This window comes from Lissotriton vulgaris, chromosome 6 (assembly GCF_964263255.1).
Source record: "Lissotriton vulgaris chromosome 6, aLisVul1.2, whole genome shotgun sequence".
Taxonomy (NCBI): domain Eukaryota; kingdom Metazoa; phylum Chordata; class Amphibia; order Caudata; family Salamandridae; genus Lissotriton; species Lissotriton vulgaris.
In genome coordinates this window covers 848,709,641-848,728,771 of record NC_141694.1, presented here as the reverse complement: position 1 = coordinate 848,728,771, position 19,131 = coordinate 848,709,641, and the positions used below count along the sequence as shown (strand labels likewise).

The window sequence follows — 19,131 nt, the reverse complement described above, 5'->3', positions numbered from 1 at the left end:
CTCCGACATTTGAAAGTGTTTTCATACGCGATAATAAAGGAAAAGGTTTTGGTGAAATAAAATATTTTGCCTAAGAGCACACAATTTGCATAGGGAGCCACGATTTATCCAGATTTTCTGTTTCCTTTTATACAAATGAGACAGTAAAGTGATATATATTTGTCTTTTCTTATGGTAAGGCTTTATTTTTGCCTCAGTGCATTTTTCTGTAGTTTTTTATAAATAGTGTGACCTCGACCCTAAAACTGAAAACTTTACATGAGCACAAATTACATTACACGTGGTCCTGTGCATTGTTTATAGGCATGGGGACATTAAGTAAATTGCTCAGAATTGCAGGATGTTGAGCCCACACTGGTTTCCCAGTTCGACAATTGTTGTGGACTCTAGGTTCTAACAGGACCTCGAGCTGAGCCTGAGCCCAGTTTCAGGCTCAAGCTTTCAGTGGCTCACTCACCTCTAGAAAGAGGCTGGATGAAAACGCTTATGGTTATAACGGGAGGACCCAAAATCAACTGTGTATATTTGAAAAACCAGGTCTTTTTAGTCTGATGCATTGTCAAACACAGAACTTAAAGACAGGCTGTCTGTCCATGGGTTAAGGCTGTGAAATGGGTAAACCATGTGAAGGCACGGGGGAGAGGGGAGCACAATGCATGTGATTAATTGACGCCCGTGGGTAAACGGGCCAGAGGTTTTTTAGTGTATTTTCCTTCGGCTCAATCTGTTAGAATTTATAATCCATGCTAAATCCTAAAATTCCATGATAATGACTTTGAGAAAAGTCTCTGTCTACAGAGGAGACAGCTTAAATTATCACTAGTGAGGAGGCCAGCTTTGTTGAGCGGGGCTCACCTAAGGGTCATTGCACAGTCTACTAATCCCTCCACCACTTCCGTTCCTAAGTCATCCGTGGCCTGTTGCAACGTCTTTGTGGATTTATTTGATTAAATAAGTTCGAGACCTCCAGATCTTGCTGCCCATCAATGACTCACTTGAAATGGTTGAGACTCTACCATGCTAGGTACTGTAATCATGGTCATCATCTCCAATTTCCGAACAGGACCTACAACGAACAATCTCCAAAGTAAAACCTTCAAACCACCATCAGGACACCATTCCAGGTTCTATTAGCAAATCCCTTGCCACACACACCTTCTTCCCATATGGACCACCATGAGGAACTCTCTTAAATAGGGCCTCTTCCCAGAATGACTAAAAATGGGTCAAATCACCCCACTTGAAAACAATCTCTCGATCCAGAGAACTGGAACAACTACCACACAGTCTCCACAGTCACATTCCTGGACAAAGCCATTGAAAGTTGGGTAGCGTCCAACTATTATCACACATTCAAACAACCTCTTATACGGTCTCCAATCAGGTTTCCGCCAGTGCCGCAGTACAGAAAATGCGATCTTCCAAATAGTCGATTGGCTCCCTCGGAAACCTCGACTCCTGCCTCCTGGTCCTCCTGAATTTATCTGCTAGATTCAACACGGTAAACCATCTGGACCTCCTTCATACTCTTGATCTGCACCTGGCATGTGGAGGCACTGTCCTCAACTGGTTCGCCTCATACCTATCCATCTGCTCCCAAATTGTGAAATTGGGCATCTCGCTCTTCCAGACTAGTCTGCGTTCTCTAAGGGGTTCCTCAAGCCTCGATCCTCTCCACAGCCCTCTTTAACCTCTACCTAGAACCTCTTTGTGTGATTCTCAGAAACTCTGGAATTCTCTTCTACCTCTATGCCGACGACACCCAAATATTCTTGAAAATCTCATCTCCGGAAGGTATTGCCCTGCACTCAAAAACACTTTTAAAGATTTAAAACTGGATGTCCAACCACCATTTAAGACTCAACCCACCTAAAACAATTTTTTTGATCTCTCCTCCGAAAGCAAAAACGGCAGTGCAAGAATGGATGGCCAAACGTGCCGCCCTGGCAGGGCTGCCACACCATTGTACAGAGTGCCAGATCACTATGCATCACCCTTGAAAACCATCTTAATCTTCACAGCCACATCGCAGCCATGGCCAGCAGTGCACAACACCAACTTAGGCAGCTTTGGGGTATCAGAAAATTGATTTTCGAAGAAGACCTCAAACAGTGGTGCAGTCTCTTGTTCTCTCTATACTAGACTATGAAATTGCCCTTTTCTCAGACATTGAGAGCAACACTACACACTGCAGCAAGCTTCCTTTTAGGTCTAATGAAATTGGACTACATTTCCCCTGCCCTGCTTAACCCCCTATTGGCTCCCCATAGAAGCGCAATCCCAATAAAAAATTGCTTGCATTCCCCTCAGATCGCTTCACTCCTCCTCACCCTCCGATCTAAACAAGAAATTTGAAAACTCCGGAGCAAATAGGGGCTCCAGAAATACTCCATCTCTGCTACTAGAACCCCCCACCTTCATTCGAGAACGATACAAGAACCAATCTATCTCTGGAAATGGCAGTAGAATCTGGAACTCTCTGCCTCCCTTCGTCTAACCACCTGCCTAGTAACGTTCAAAAGGGACCTCAAGCTCATCCTTTTTGACAGTCCTCTTGGTTAATTCACCCTCGACCTGACCAGCGGTTGCTCCTCTGCATGGGCGGAGGTGCGTTGTCCCACTGCCTGGCTCAGAGCCAGGAAATGAAAAATAAAACCATGTTCTAGCATAGTTTTATTTTTCATTTGCGGTCTCTGAGTCTGCGCTTATGAAGGGGTTGGGGCTGAGGCATGGGAAGGGGGAGGAGGCGTGCTATGTGCTCTCCCTAAGTGTGCATATGTGTTTGGCCGGCCGGCAAAACACATATGCTTCCTTAGGTTTTTCTAGCCTGACTGAATTGAACAGCCAGGCTGGAGAAGCCAGACAGACTCCCTGGTCTGACCGGAGCATCTTTCCAGCCCGCTCAGGTCAATCCCCACGCTGCTGTGCAGCACTGGATTGAATGGATGGACTACCCCCCCTCCCCCCCCCCCCCCCCCCCTTCATCGTGACCCCTCCGGCTCTCCCTCCACCCGCCCCACCATCCTTTGTTTGTGGCGGCTGCCACTGGATCTGACTTATATACTCCCTCCCCCCCAATTCAATCTGATTTGCCCTTGTTTTACGACCCCACCGCCTAAATCGATGCTTTTACTGTGTATCTCCCCTGCTCATTTGCCGAAACTATTTCTTGTGATAACATCTACACACATTCACCATTGTAAACGTATGACTTTAATAGCTAGTATTGTATCCTGCTGTTGTAAAGCGCTCTGATGCCTTCGGGCCATGTCCGCGCTATATAAAATTGCAAAAATAAAAAGGCTGGTGAAGACTGGACAGGCAGCGGACAGGCCTCTAGTAAGCTACTTCATCCTCACTAAGGCTGCGGTCACTCACCGTCGTTAGAAAGATGCGATTAATAACCTTGCATTTAATTCACACAGCCATCAAATCACTGGTGGAAAATGTTTTAGTGCCTCATATTTTACTTCTCGGAGTTAATACTGGAACTGTTTAAACGTGAAATACTGGGTTTGTCTGCCAGGCCTGGATTTTAAGTCCCGCTTTTGGTGAGATAGAAATATTTATCTCTGGCAGGCGAAAAAGAGCATTTTATTAACAACTGGTGTTCACATGTGTGGGGAAAAAAACCGACCCTTCAGTTCCTTTGTTGTTTACATCTTGGGTTGAGAGTTCTTTTAACTGCGCAGCTCGCCTGCCATCTGATAGCTTGGATGGCTCTGGTGCTTGTATTTCTGTCTTCACGCACATAATGAAGTGTGCATTTAATTCATGTGTCACTAAATTGCTCGCAGCATATGCTTTTGTGTCAACACAAAGTGATATTAATCTTAAAAATGTTTCATCATGCAGATTTCTAGCAGCTTGCGAGCACCCCGCGAGGTTTAGATGCGTTTCCCAGCGAAAATAGGCCTCGCTGCGTGCCTTATGCCAGTGACTTCCGAACTTGCTTGGGTGAAGGGGCTGTAGGGTTTTATTTCAGTAGCATCAAATTTAATCCGTGAAACGTATGAATTCTGTATGTTTCACAAACCAGAATTTGGTGGCAGCTCTCTGGAGCGGCTGGGCTCAGAACATGGCTTTATATTGGGAAAATGCTGCATTTATTCTGAGAGTTAGTGTGATCTCACAAACTATGGCGAATTATTATGTTGCATGCAAGCTCAAGTACTGTAAACTGAGTTAATGCAAACATTAACTATCTCTTCCAGCACTGACTCTAAACTGTTGCCTGCCACATGGGACCATGTCCAAGCCACGCCTAACCTTTCCTTTTGTTTTGGGTGTAATCGTCCCTTTTTTCTTTTACCCTAATAATTCGAAGTTTGGCATCTAGCAGCCCCACTCCATAAATGTCCCAGCCCACTCCCTACACATTGGCAGGTAATTGGGTGGCTCTACAGAACTTCTAAAATTGCCCTTTAACTATTGATTATATCTAGCCTAGAGACACCTTTAGCTGTCTTGTGAGTCTCATGTATTCAAAAACATGAATAAATACAAAAATATATAGATATATACACACACACAGCTTTCTGACTCAACCCTTTCATGCATTGATCTGTTCAGCTGTCATTCACATTTTGCTAATCCACCCACCCCAGCATACAGCAGGGTATTTTGGGTCCGCATTTCACCCTTCGGTCCCCTGAACTGTGATTGATCCCTCTACACATTTGCCTAAAAAAGGGCACTTAAGTGCCAGGGTTGATGGGCCATGCATTTGTTTATTTTCTTCCTTCTTTCCTCTCTTCTCTTTTCGTTCCTCTAATAAACCATGTGTACTGCTCTGTTAAAATTATTTTTGATGGTGACTATTTTTTTTAAATGTAATGGTTTTCGTTGCAAACAAGACTACCACGTTTAGGAGGCATTTCTCATTTTCTTTTGTGGCATATGCTTGCAAATACATTTTTTTTAAAAATGCATGAGAATGCGAATGGTCAGACTTATTGGCTTTGCCAATGCTTGTCCCCTTTGAATCTTCTCGTGGTACTCTCTCCGACCTCCAGAATAGCTCTGCCCTCTCACATAAATTAAACACCAACTAACCTCCTTCTTTAAATCTACAGGAAGATAGTGTGTTCCTTGGTAGGAGTACCTCACTCAGCCTGCTCGAGATGTGTTATCGAACGTATAACTGCTCAACACCGAAAAGAGGTGCAGAATTTTGTATCCTGTGGGGGATTGCAATATCTGACCTACCTTCCTTTTACGTTTGCTAATTGGTGCTAATTTGCTAGGCAACAGTGCTGCCTCCTTGGAAGAGAGAGTTGAATGCACAATATTTGGCCACTCAACTTTGATGGAAGGGATTTTAATTTTAAGCTATCGATTATTTAAACCCTATCTCCCTTATATCCTTAACCCCTGTACAAGAATGCACATGCAACTAAAAGACATAAGAAAAAACTGTCCTTTACATGCAAGTCACAAATTACATTAGGTTATAAACTCAAAAAGCAACAGAAGGCGACTAAGGGAGCATGGCTTGGAGGTCCTGCTGGAGATCCGAATCATATATGTAATAATTTGCTATTTTTTTGTTTTTTGGGTCCAATGTATCAAATGTTCTCTATTTTGGTTGAAGCAGGACATCCTCCAAAAAATTCCCCTAGAAATGCACAGAAAGATGACGCACATGCTGGACAGGAACCATTTCCCATGCCAGGCCAATAAAGGCATTGAGGTTGAAGCAATTGGCTAACTCCAGACAAAATATTGTAAATATGTCCTTTCACTTTTTTCATATGCATCTTACATTCTTACTGAAATTATGGAGCCACTTATGCATTGTTCCTCTTAATAGCCTACTCCTCCCTACACTTGTCAAGACTTGTTGATAGCTTCTTACTTTTTGGCTATGCTCTGGATTAATTGTTTTGTTGCCTCTGTTCAGCCGTCTTGTTGTTTCTGATAGGCCCTAGGCTGAATGCAGAGCCATTGATGTCCTCCACCGTGTTAAGATTGTGTGTTAGTGCAAGTTTAAACTACATTACTAAGCGACAACCGTATGTATATTCGAGTGAAGTGTTAGATATTGCTCCATGTGCATGTCTTCTAATTTAGCCAGCTATGGTACCTCTAGACAGGAGGTGAAGAAATACAGAAAAGAAGCAAGAAAGATGCTTTCTTGAGCTATGCTTCCATGGTCTGAACTTTCCTCCCCACATCCATCAGGACCGCCCTAACTCTCCTTCAGGGGACCGTGGGCACACATCTTCAAAGGACTGTACTTCTCAATGCCTTAAAGAAAGACCCTTTCCCTTCCTAGAACTCCCTAGCGACGCTCCACCCAGGAAAAGTTATTCGATTTACATTGTTAGCCTTTCAGCAGTGGTCTGCTGCAATTGGCTAGGTTTGCACTATATAAATACCACATACATATATAGGTAATCATTGTTCTGGAAACCATACCAATGGAGCAGTCTCGCAGTTTTCATAGACCTTGTAAGGAACAAGAACTGATACTGATTAAACCCTGTCTGCCCAGAACATGCAGAAAACCAAGATAGCAAGTGAACTGGTGCTTTCACATTACTTTTTCTCCAAACTAGACTTAGGGTGGGGGTTCAAACAACAGTTTTTGTGGTGTCCCAGTACTCCATTTGAGCTGGTGGCTTTCGGCGCTCAGCACCAGCACTTATGGCAGTCTGCCACATGGTTGTGCTGTTTGTATAACTTAGAGATGAGCACAACAACTGTTGTTTATTAATTCAATATACATTAAAATGAGTAATACCTACCACCCAAGCTATTCTTATAGCTTCGGGGTCCTGGAACAGTAAATAGTCACACTTATAGGGCAGCTAATAGTAGGTGTGTTGGTGCTGTCAATGGCAGACATGGCAGGAGCAATAGGTGGTCTAAGCTGCAGAGGCATCCTGACGAGGGCCCTGGCACTTATTTCTTTTACAAACTAAGTACAGTGATGTCCTCCATATAAATAATATATTCATACTTTCATGTCAATATGTTCTGGTGATGTCTGTACCTTACATATATATTTTTCCAAGTTTGGGTTCACTCTGTCATTTTGGGGATATTGGCTAATCCAACATTACAAGACCTGTGAGTTCCCACTGATTCACCTCCTCTGATAATCACCTCTGTTGATAATTAGTTAATGGAATAACACATATCGACTTCAGCTGCATGCAGCACCATCGTTGCCTATATAATATTGAAACCCTTATTTTTCTTCATTTCAATAATTGAGAAAAATGCTATACATGCACTAAAAATGTGCACTTATTCTGTACTACAGTTTGCAAGCGGTTTGTGAACTTTAATGATTTCTCAAGTATAGCATCACAACTACAAAACCAATAAGCCATATTACAGGCTACAGTTTCATTCAATTGGTTTGCACACTTAATTTACGCGAAATGCTGATCCATTTACATTATGGTATGAATCACTGTTTAGATAAGAAGCAATGAAGTTGTGAACTGTAATATCAGTGATTTCGCTGGCGTCCATGCAAGTTTCAGCAGTTAATTCACTTTTTAAGTGAGCCATCATCAGGGTGAACTCAAATGTATCACAATATCAGGTTACCGTAACAGCCAGTAACAAATGTACGTTGTAATGTAAAGCGGCCAAATTGTGTTAGTATTTCAGATTATTCATGAATGAAAGACTCCGACCCCTTTCCTGTCTACACAAACTTTTGCTGCCTTCACTTAATAAGTAGAGCGTTTTTTTATCACAACATACGGAAGCTCGTTTATTTAACTCCTGAACATACTATTGTCAAAAAGTCAAGAAATAAAACATCTTCAGTCCTTTATTTTATAGCACATAAACCTAATGGTTTCTAAACGCAGTTGAGCACTTACAAAATGTGATGGAAACCAAATATGCATATAATGAATGTGAGTATAGACCTACTTTGGTGTGGTCCAACTCTCTGTATCCATTTCTGCTGTACTGAGGGAACCTCAAACACCACTTTGCTTCTTGTGGAGCACAGTTCTATGCAAATTATGCACAGTACAATTCAATTTCGTTTGTAAACGATACAGTGATACCCCATCATCTTATAGCGTTAATCAAACCTAAGTACTTTGTTTTGCAGAATCATTGTTGTTCACATACCAAGTGTTCAGTTCATGAACATGTATGTTGATGTGATCTATTGACAACTGTTTACACCAGATAATAAGAAGCTTTTCAGTTACCACACAGGGGACTCTGATGCACTTTCCGTGCACGCTGAACTCAAGCTATTGGGAATGTGTGTGATAACACTAGCCAAAGCATAAGTGATATTCTGAAATCAGAAGGACCATTGTGTTGTATTGTACTTTATTCAATGATCTAGAAGGCTTGCTGGGGGGTGGCTGGGGTGGGTGGGTAAGAGGCCATGGGGGTGGGGGAAGGCCAGGAAGTGATGGTGGTGTCTGTTTTGAAATCTCAAAGACCATTAACCTATTCTGTTACACGCCACCATCTTGCATTGACAACAAAGAGCATCCAGTGACCTTGTGTAGTTTGTTGAAGTTTCAGACTGTATCCTGCTGGGGGAAGACCGGTACTCTAAGCATAGGCATCTGTTAATATCCCCTCCAGTGAAATGGCCAGACCTTGGGCAGCCACGCGACAAGGGGTATGCACTTGTTCACAGTCAGTCACTGTGCCATTTATCTCTGTCAGTCATTCATGTTTTAATCCATACTTAAGGTCTGCTATGGCCAAGCACTGCCTTAAGATGCTTATCTTTGGAGAAAGCTAAACATTGGCCAACAAGTGTAGCAAGTAGTGGAGGGCAGGAGTTGCCAGAAGAGCAGAGGGACTGGGAGGGCTACATTGCAACATTTTGACAGTTTTGTGCCCTCCTTTGCAGATGAAAACTGGGATGATGACCAGCTGCTTGGATTTGTGCCTTGCAATGAGAACTTTGTGACTGGCTGCAACATCATCAACGGGAAATGCGAGTGTGACACCATCCGGACCTGTAACGATCCGTTTGAATTTCCAAGCCAGGATACTTGCCTGACCGCCTTAAGGAGAATTGAAGGTAAGAGCACATAAACCTAATCTTTTTAAAAAGATGGTTGAGAATTTTTAGCTTTTTCCAGACTTAACCTATTTTGCAGACGTAACAGCTGGCGACATGCAGCGCAGGCACGGGTATGTAGGCATTGAGACGGTTGTGTGAGTGGGCTGCCAAGGACTGTTAAAATATGAAAGTAAATGATTCTTGTGTGGTCTGGTTCCGTAGACTTTTCATTTACTTGTGAAGGGCAGTTGACAGGCTGCAGTGAGGAAGCGAACAAGTTTGGCTAGTAGCTTGCATTCCTGCAGGGTAGGACCGGTTTTATTCATGCCACTGGTGTCTGCGAACGAAGCCGCCAAGGAAAGAAGATGAAAAGTTCTAAATATGGAGAAACTAATTTACAGCGGCATAAAGGTGGTTGTAGGGGTTGTTCTAGAGCAGTTACTTTTTTGCAAAACCAGTCCCTGTTAAAAAATATGACCCTAAAAGAGGTATTCTTTCTATTTGATGGTTGCAACAGTGTCTGTGTGCAACGAAGGGATCAGCACTGAAATTATCATTTTGAACACTGTATTGAACGTGATAACATTGATCTAGTGTGCACGGAGAACCTTCATGCAACAGTGTCTGTGTCCCCTTGTCAAGCATTACACCATCCTCCTGTGACTTTTCCTTCAAAGTTGCTTTGCATGATGGAGTTAATAAGCCCAGTCAATGGCAAGCATGACGTTCAGAGTGCCAATGCAGTTAACTAAACAACTGTTGCGTCTACCATTCCGAGTCTTGACAGCTTTGCTCTTTGTTTGGTAGTCCTCATGTTAAGTAACTCTTCTAGTACAGTTCATCCACAGTTTCCTGCTCGGTTTAGGTTACTGCGCATGCAGCGTTGTTTTTAAAGTGGCGCATCCATATGTCTACGAAGGACGCACATGATGTTCTAGAGGTTGCCTGTGTGGAAGCTGTGTTGGTGGTGCAGTAGTGGCCTCGTTATGATGATCTGTGGCACTTTGAAGCCATTTTGTTTTTTTCATGAAATGTTTTTGCTAGTGGGCCTAAAAGTATTTCATGCCTAAATCCATCAAACAGTTAACCATTTAATGTTTGTAAAGTGGCATGTGCTGCATGACACTCCATATACAGCGTTTTAGTAACTTTTGGCCCATGTGCTGCCTGCTGCAAGTCATATTAGCTTACGTGAGCTTAGAGTGTACTCATTGGTTATCATGGTTGGCTTCATTTTTACTCTTGTTTGCTCCTTCTTATTTGTTACATTGGTTGGGCTTTCCTTCCTCTTCTTGTGTTTGTCCCTCACCAGTAGCATGGGCTTATTGTTTGTCCATCCCTCAGCTCGTTTTTCCATGTGTGACTTTTGTCATTTTGTTGAAGCACTCCACCAGAGTACATGTGTTGTCTAGCTGTGTTCTAGAATTGTGTTGCACTCTCTATTCCTCCAGCGAGCTCCTGTTCTCGCGCCTATTTATTTTTCCCCCGGCTGCTTTTTCCATATTAGTTTGCTTTCCACCCTGCTTCCTCCGTGTTGCATCCCCCACCCACGACCCTGTATTTCCCCCACCTACGCCCCTGTGTTGCTTCCCCTGCCCTCGATTGCTTCTCCTAACCGTCCTCTGTGCTCCATGTTGTTGAGAGTAGCCCATGTTTCTCCCTTTGTGCTTGACCCCAGAGAAGCTTTGTATTTGAATCTGCTTCATGGTGGTGTATATTACGTTTGCCACACCATATGTTCAGACCCCAAGGATGCATGGGTTTGAATATTTGGGAAGTAGGTTTGCAACTGTCTAGAGGTGTTTGAAAATGTTCCATAGCTGGGTGATGGTCTTTAAAGACGTTACAGGTAAAGGAAGGAGTTGGGTTGCATCTGACAAGGAGGACCTCACAAAGAAATAATTTTGCTTTGGTGAGAGTTGTTGTTTCCCTAAATGCAATGGCTAAGCCACCACCTCTTTTGCCTATGTGATGTAGCGTAATGTTTGATAGTCTGGTGGAGCAGCATCATGCATTACTGGAGCTATGTCTTCCCCGAGCCATGGTTCAATTACAAAGTGTAAGTCAGGTTCTGTGTCTGTCACTAGGTTGGAGATTTAGCTGTTGTTTTAGGCATAGAACGAACATTTACTAGTAGGCTGTTTAAAGTAACTGTTTTTGAGGTGGTGCGATATTTGCTGCAGGAGAGTTAGTATTGTTGTTTGATTGATGTGCTAATAAAGATTGTATTTGTTCTGGAAGGACTGCAAAAGAGTTGTTTTGGGGGTGTTTTCTTAATCTAACAAGGTTAGAAGGCGTTTTGTAGAGTGTGTTTGGTGGTGAAGAGACTGGTTATATTGAGGGGTGGGCTGTGAAATTGTATTTGAAGGTGTTATGTGGTAGAAAAGGGTATGTGAAGTTATGGAGTGTAGTGTGGTTATCTTTTTCATATGCTGAAGTATCGAGAAGTATGAGTGAGAGGTGGTAATGGGGCATGAGTGTCTGGTTTTATGGTTCTTTATTCTGTAACGGATGATAGACTGGTGTATGAGTAATATGAGCATTTGTGGTTTTAGTGGTTGGATGGTTGGTGTTTTTATTGTTTGCAAACTGTTGTAGAGATGGGTGAGTATCTGAGTTATTTGTGTTGGCATTAACTGCATAATTGCTGTGTGTAGGTGTGAAATAGAGGAGTTTGGGACTGTGTGAATGGTTTACAGAGAACTGTTGTGCAAATTGAAGTTTGTTTCTGTGGGGTAAGTATTGTATGATATTGGTGTAGTGACTTGAAATGTAGGGTTTTAATTTGAAGGATTACTTCTGGTGTGTATGTTAAAGGAGATGTGAATGGGGTTGGGTGTTAAAGTAGAGTGTGAGAGGGGCGGATAGGTTTTAGGAGGGCTTTAGAGAGTGGGGGAAGATAAAGGCTTATTGATAGGAGTGTTATGGACTTCAGGTGGCAAGAAAAAAGGGTTGTTTAGGGGGAGGGTGTGATAGATGGTTGATTAGAGGGCTTGCATGAGAAATTGTGCTGTTGGATGGGCAGGGTTGATCTGCAATCAAACAATAGCCACAATCCTTTTCAGGGAGAGCCACATCATGTCTCAAATGTAACCTGTGCTTAACCCTCTGGTAGCTTGGAAAAAACATCAGTCAGGCCAGGTAAAGTGCGCAGAGTCCTAAAAGCCAGCAAAAAGGGTTCTGAAAGGCAAAGCGTCTGGGGTGACCCTGCAGAAAGGGTCCAACAGCTGGCACAAGCAATATTTGGAGCTAGTAAAGGACAGTGGAAGGATTCAGGCAGAAAAGGGAAATGATGCGTGAAATTGAGAGAAGTATTTATATGGACAGTGTGGGACGGTGACATCGTGGGGATACAGGTTTTACATTGAGGCTTAGCATAGACTTGTGGTGTGGTAGAAGTTAAGGGACCAAAGGACCCTTGCGTGGATGTAGGGATGAAAGGTTATGTAGGAGTGCTCTGTAGAAGTGGAGGATAGTGGTTGAATGGAGTAACCTTGTTTGCTGGGATAGCAGGCAGGTGTTTTAGAGAGATTATGTGCATGTAAGTTTGTCTCTACCTGACCAAAAAGGGAAGGAAGACGTCCTTGTGACCTTTGCCTCAACACCCCTGCTGAGACGCCCTGGGAAGAGAGCTAATAAAGCCTGGCGGTGAGGCCCAGTTCCCCCATCTCCCAGTAATGACTCAGTGTGAGTCCCCGGATTCCAGTAGTAATTCGGTGGGAGACCACATAAATCTAAAGGTTAGCAATCGCTGAATTATGCAACAGTAAACACACTTCAGACCTTAAAACCGACATTTGTTGTACCTCCAACTACATAGTATTCTCAGCTAGCAAAATATCCGCTCCCCCCCCCCCACCCAACACCCCCGCTAAACCGCACCGAGCCCAGGAGTGACGCAGGACCACATCAGCTTGAAGGATCCAAACGAATCTAGTAACATTCTTAACTTTCGTTTGTGTGGTTCAATCCATCGCAAGCTGTAAAACAGCCTACTGTGGCTTTTCCTCCAGCGATTGAGAAAAACAATCTTTAAAAAAAAAAGCTGTGTCTGACGCAGAAGTAGGCTAAATCTGTGGAACCGCGTAAATTAGCCATGCTGAGCGTGACGCGTTCTGCGCCCGCTATCAGTAATAAACACCTGTTGTGATGCGTGCCGACACCATGCTGGCACCCGAAATCGCATGGAGCCTTTCGCTTGAATAAACCACGTGCCTCACAAAAGTGTTATTGAACAGTTATCTGAATAATTGTGTTTTCTTTCTTTGAATTATTGAACACTCTTCCGAAACGGAGTTTTTTCTGTTAAAAAAAATGGCGAGACCAAAATGCGCTGTAGTGCAAGGAATGGATTGCATATGTTCGACATTGTTCAGTGAGCCAATGTCAAAGTCCTTTTCGCTTTCGAAATTATGGGAAGCCATAATTAACACGACAAATCAACAAGGAGAAAGTGAGAAGCTTGTAGAAGTCATTTCAAAACAAATCCTGGGGGTGACAGGTCTCAGTGAGTAAATTGATTGAAGTGAGTTGTCTAACATTAGTGTGATTGCTTTGAGTCTGTGGGACTCGGTGAGAAACTTAAAGGGTATGTGTTTTAAATTTCACTAGCGAATGAAAAGTGATGAAGAGAGCCAATCTTAATTCAATGACATCCCTTGACATGGCCACTGCACACACAAACGCATTTGTTACCAAGAATCGAACTTCACTATTGGTACACAGCATACATTGACATCAGTGGGTGATTGTTCACTGCCATATTAGTTAACTCTGATTAAATATCAAATAATCAAAAAACACATGTGCACCGGTACTGAGGTTTAGGTAAATGTTCAGTAGAGTTGAAAGTCGAGATGCAAATTAAACTAGCATTTGTAATGCAATAGATCTCGCGTTTACAAGAGTTTGAACTATTGGCATTGTAAATGACAATGCCTTTTATTTGTGTTGTTTTTAAAACCGATAAATAAAAGGCATTGTCATTTATGTGGCCAATAGTTTAAACTCTCGCAAATGCGAGACCTATTGCATTGCAAATACGCTCGTGTTATAAATTTAAGTGTTACGAGAGAGCTTGTCCCAACAGCAGGCAGGACAAAGCTATTTGAGGAAATAGTGCTCATATTAAAACCTACCAAGTAACAACACAAGTAACGGGGTGACGCCATGGGAGGTTACCAAATGAGACAATGCAGTATTAAGGGGGGGCTATTGATCAATGAACAGCCACAGTTTAAAGTGGACAATGACACAAGCCAATGAAAAATAAAGGGCAGAGAGTGGAGGCGCTTCAAGACCCTACCTGACTACAGCATGTCTGACAGAGCAGCGAATGTGCTGCCCAGGCTCGACCGAAAAAGGCATTTACTCAAAAATTGTTGAACAGCGTTGCATGTGCCTAACCATATTAAAGAACATGACACACTTTAAGAATGTATATGAGGGCAAACTTGACCAGAAGGGAGCATTCCAAGGAAGTATGGTTATTGGAAAATAAAGCAAACAGCAGCTAAAGGCAGCCTCAAATGCAAATAAACTACGGTCAGCAGCTAGTTTGAAGGTAATGAGATCTTTAGTGAGATGAATGTCAGTCAAGTCTGAAGGTGAGGATCCAGAGCAGAGCCAGGGCCGGACTAGGAACCAAAAGTACACTAATCCTTCAAAGTGTTTTTCTGCCAGCCCCCCACGGAACAGAGTCTGCCAGTCCCTCCTCAGGCAGGTTTCACCCAGTCTTTCAAGAAACTTTTGGAAATTGTACCAAACAGTGTCTCAGACTGCAGATTTTTTTTCAAATGTTTTTGCTGAAATGTCTTAGGTTTTCCAGGTGAATCTGAAAGAGCATTAAGTATTCCAGTACTTCGGAATTAGCCTCGGTGCTCTGGAACAACGTTTATCCAAAGTAATGCGTCATCTATGTGTATATAAGAAAAATGCTTGGCGCAAAAATTCTACAAGAGAGGCAGTGCATATCTGATACACTGCCAGAATGAAGTCTGAAAATTCCTTTCAAAATACCTAGCTTAAGATAAATAACAAAAATAAATAATGTGGCAGGTCATAATGTACTTTCCTGTGCCATTATTATTACATCAGAATGTTTGTTCAAAGAAATTGAATTGTCATAAATATACTTGTATGTACCAGTCAGCCAGAGGGTGTGTGCTGTGTGCTTCTAGTCATCCAACCTGGAGATGCCAAAGGACAACTCTTTTGCAGGTGTTTTTGCCTATGTGCTGTAGTAGTCTCCCCCATTCGACAAAGAGCTCGTTCTTCCTGCGTTAAATACATTATCTGTCAAAGGGGGCTGCCTTCTGCAGTCCGGCCTCAGGCTGCTGGTTGGCTAGGCGTCCATGAAATGTAGGGTGTGGGCCACTAGGGTGATGTTTGAGAGCACCATTGGACACTTCCAATGCTTGTTGGTTTGACCTTTTTTTTTCCCCTGATCTAGAACACAATCCTACAAAAACTATTAATTTTCTGTTCCTCTATGTCAAAAAAAAGTGTGATCATCATATATACTTCTTGCCCAGTCATGAAAATCTAGGATATCCGGAATATCATGAACTGGCATATGGTGCACAGGACAGTGGTTATTTGGTCCACTTTTTTGCCACACTGCAACCTCCTCCTCCTCAAAGCTAAATGTCTTCTAATTTTGTAAATATAAAACGAATGTAAAAGCAATAGGGGAAAAAAAAACATAACAATCGGTTGATTTTACAAAATCGACACCAGCAGTCCAATACCTGCCCTGCGACTGCTTTTGTTGCGTTCACTATAGCCTGTATGCATGCAAATGGATTAATGTCGTTTTACCTGCACTCCCTGTCTCCCCCCTTGATGAGAACACATTTTACTAAAAATCTTTAAAAGTATCAGTGAATGAGTGACCCTGATATTTTGATTTTTTATTTTGGACTTTTTATACTAGGCCGTGCTTGCGGACTTATGTAAATCATATAAGATCTTATAGGAGATTGGAGCCTGCTAATTTCTTACCATTAGTTGGCTGTCCTGTCACTCTTATTTGCCTGCCTCTCATTTGTGTCCCAGCTTGTCTATCATGTGTTTATCTATCCCATAGAGTCCTGCCTCTTTTCAATCACTTGATTGGTAGGCCTTTATGCACCCACTGCTTGCTTTCCAAGAAGAACTTTTTCGGTCCCACTTTACAGTGAACACACTGTACTACAATGCGTTTTGTTTACAATTCATTGGGCTTACAATCCACCAAAAGCATACCATTAGTTGTTTTCGTTGTCACTCTCATTTTGCAAACTTTCAGTTGCTTTGCTCCCGTAGGCTTACCTTCTTTTCTGGTGTTAACTTCTTCCTGGAGCAGGTTCCTAGCAAAGGTGGTGTTCTGCGTCTTCTTGCAACGCACCCCTATAACCACTTTATAAGTGTTTCAGCATTATTCCTGAATGTGCAGTCTCCTTCATTGCTTTTAACACATGCATATGACTTCTTATTTTTGTTGTTTTCTCCCTATCTGCCATTTCTATTGACACTTTGGTTACTTATAGCCACACCTGTACCACTCTACTTTGAGCAACTCCACGCCATGCCACTATGCACTACTCCACTTTACCCCACTCTACTCTAAGCCTTAACACTCCACTCTAGCCCATATCACTATAAGCTACTGTACTCCACTCTAAGCGATGCCATTCTCCGCCACATAATGCCACTCTATGGCACCCTGCACCTCTCTACTCTACGCCACTCTACTCTTCTCCATACCACTGTGTTCCACTCCCCGCTCTGGCACTCTACGCTACTCCACTATCACTGCTCTACTCTTTAACACTCTGTGCCACGCCACTATACACCTTTCCTCTGCACTACTGTACACAACTCTAGGCTATTCTACTCTACATCGCTCTACTCCATTATTCGCCACTCTATGCTTCTCCACTATTCTACACCACTCTGATCTACGTTACTCTACACAATGCCGCTCTATACTGCTCCATTCCACATAATGCAACACTACCCCACTCATCATCACTTCATTCTATGCGGCTCCATTCTACACCACTCCTCTGTGCGTCACTCCATGCCACTCCATTTTTACTTTAAGCTATTGTACTCCATGCAATCTAATCCAATCCAGCATACTCTGTGCCTCTCTATTCTACTCTGCCACTCTGTTATCCCACTCTGCCACTCCACTCAATCAATCAGGATTTATAAAGTGGGGCTAATCACCCAATAGGGGACCCAGGCGCTTGCAGGAGGCTTATTCCAACAGACAGGTTTTGAAGTCCATTTGGAATTCCAGAAGTGAGGTGATACTCCGTAGGTGTGTGGGGAGACTGTTCCAGGTGTTTGCTGCGATGTGAGAGAAGGATCATCCTCCACTTCTGCTTCGGGTGATGCGGGGAGAATGGGCAAGTGATAGGTAGGCGGAGCACAGTCTTCTCGACTGTTGGTAGAAATTCAGGCAGTGGTTAATGTATGAGGGTCCTTGGTTGTGTAGAGCCTTAAGTGTGTGGTTGAGCAGCCTAAATTATCATCTCTTCTGTATGGGGAGCCAGTAAAGTTGCCTAGGGTGTGGTGTGATGCCACTCAACTATGTGACACTCCATTCCACTTTAGATCACTCTACAACACAGTATGCCACTCCTCTATACTTACTCCAGTTTACCCTAATCCTCTCCTCTGTACGCCTCGGGCCAGCATGTTACTCCAATTTACTCTGCTCTACCCTATGTCGCTCTACACTGCACCACTCCACTGCTCCTCTATCCTCTTTGCCACACTATTCCACATCACTCTACACTACTGTACGCCACTCATGTTGTGCAAACCCTTGTGCACCCCCAATGCCCCAGTTGCTTTCTTGCCCTTGTGCTTCTTCCTTGCTCGCTACATGTTGCTCTCCCATTTGTTGCTTATCCTCTTCCCACCCATTCGATCCGTTTTGCTTCCGGACCCGCCTGGTGTTGCTTCCGGCCCCGCTTGGTGTTGGTTCTGCACATTCAGCCAACATTGCTCCCCCCCCCCCACATGTGTGTTGCGCACATCTAAAAAATTATGTAGGCGGTAACATCAAAAGCTGTTTATATTTTTTAATTTTAACGATGCTGAGGCTGTGCAGCATAGTGTAAAATCATTGGCAAAGCCAATAGGTCTCAGAGACAAGACCACCTGTCCTTACCAGTGCTAGTTTAATACATCTGTTTGCTGCTTCACAGTACCTGCACCCTTCAGAGGTGTATGTAGAGTCTTCCTCTGAGGTGCCAGTGCTCGTGGGCCGACTTTGGTGCTTCTTCATTATCTAGCTGGCTTCCAAGTTTTAGTTTGCCAGTTTTTTTTTGAGATTGCACCACATATAGGTGTCTTATTAAGTCAACGTTTACAATATTAGTCTTTCTGGCTGTTAATAATACAAAATAAAAATAGCGTAATGTAGAGCAGCCCAATGCTTCTCTTTAGAAACCATATCTGCTAAAATGCCAAGTTGGCCAACACTAGGGGGTGACGCACATTATGGCGGGATGCTGGTCCTGATGCAGGGGCGGGTGGCCGATGACCCCACCTGCACCAGCCTATAAAACGCGCAGGCATGGTCATTGGGCGCCTAGTTACCCACAAGTGTTAAAACACTTCTGGGCCACCTGGAAGTGGTTCAGCTGGATCCCTGCCCATTTAAAAGGGGCGCGCAGCAGTCTCTTCTCACCGCTCGCCATTTCCAGAGGTCTGATGCCGCCGGCTGCACCCACATTAACCTCTTAAGTGCTGCGTCGGGGCGTTGGCCGGCGGCAGCACTACCTCCCCAGTGCTGCGCACGACCATTGGACGTCCATTCAGCACTAGTTCCAATGGACAGCGCAGCACTGGGGAGGAATATTTGCGCCGCATCTAAGGTGTTAAGGGGCCTGAACTTGGCAATACGGGACCATAGGAACGGAGACCCGTAAAGGGGAATGCCAGTTGCTATACTGGATTTGTGGTACTCTAGCAAATTTGAAGAGATAATTGAGACCCTTGCATTAAATAGTTCACCATTTGGTGATACCAACACTTCTGCATTTAGCACAATAGTCAAGAGTATGTGACTTTGTTAACCATGGGACGCATCTCTATCAATATTTAAATGTTTCCTAAAACAGTTT

At 43.4% G+C, this 19,131-nt stretch overlaps 1 protein-coding gene across 1 annotated transcript in view; it reads left to right on the top strand.

Moving 5' to 3' along the window:
* CRIM1 (cysteine rich transmembrane BMP regulator 1) overlaps window positions 1-19,131 on the top strand; it is an 891,430-nt gene that overhangs the window by 29,953 nt on the left and 842,346 nt on the right. The window contains exon 2 of the mRNA XM_086926868.1: window positions 8,852-9,025. Coding sequence (XP_086782994.1) covers window positions 8,852-9,025 — 174 coding nt within the window. The remainder of the gene's footprint in view (window positions 1-8,851; window positions 9,026-19,131) is intronic.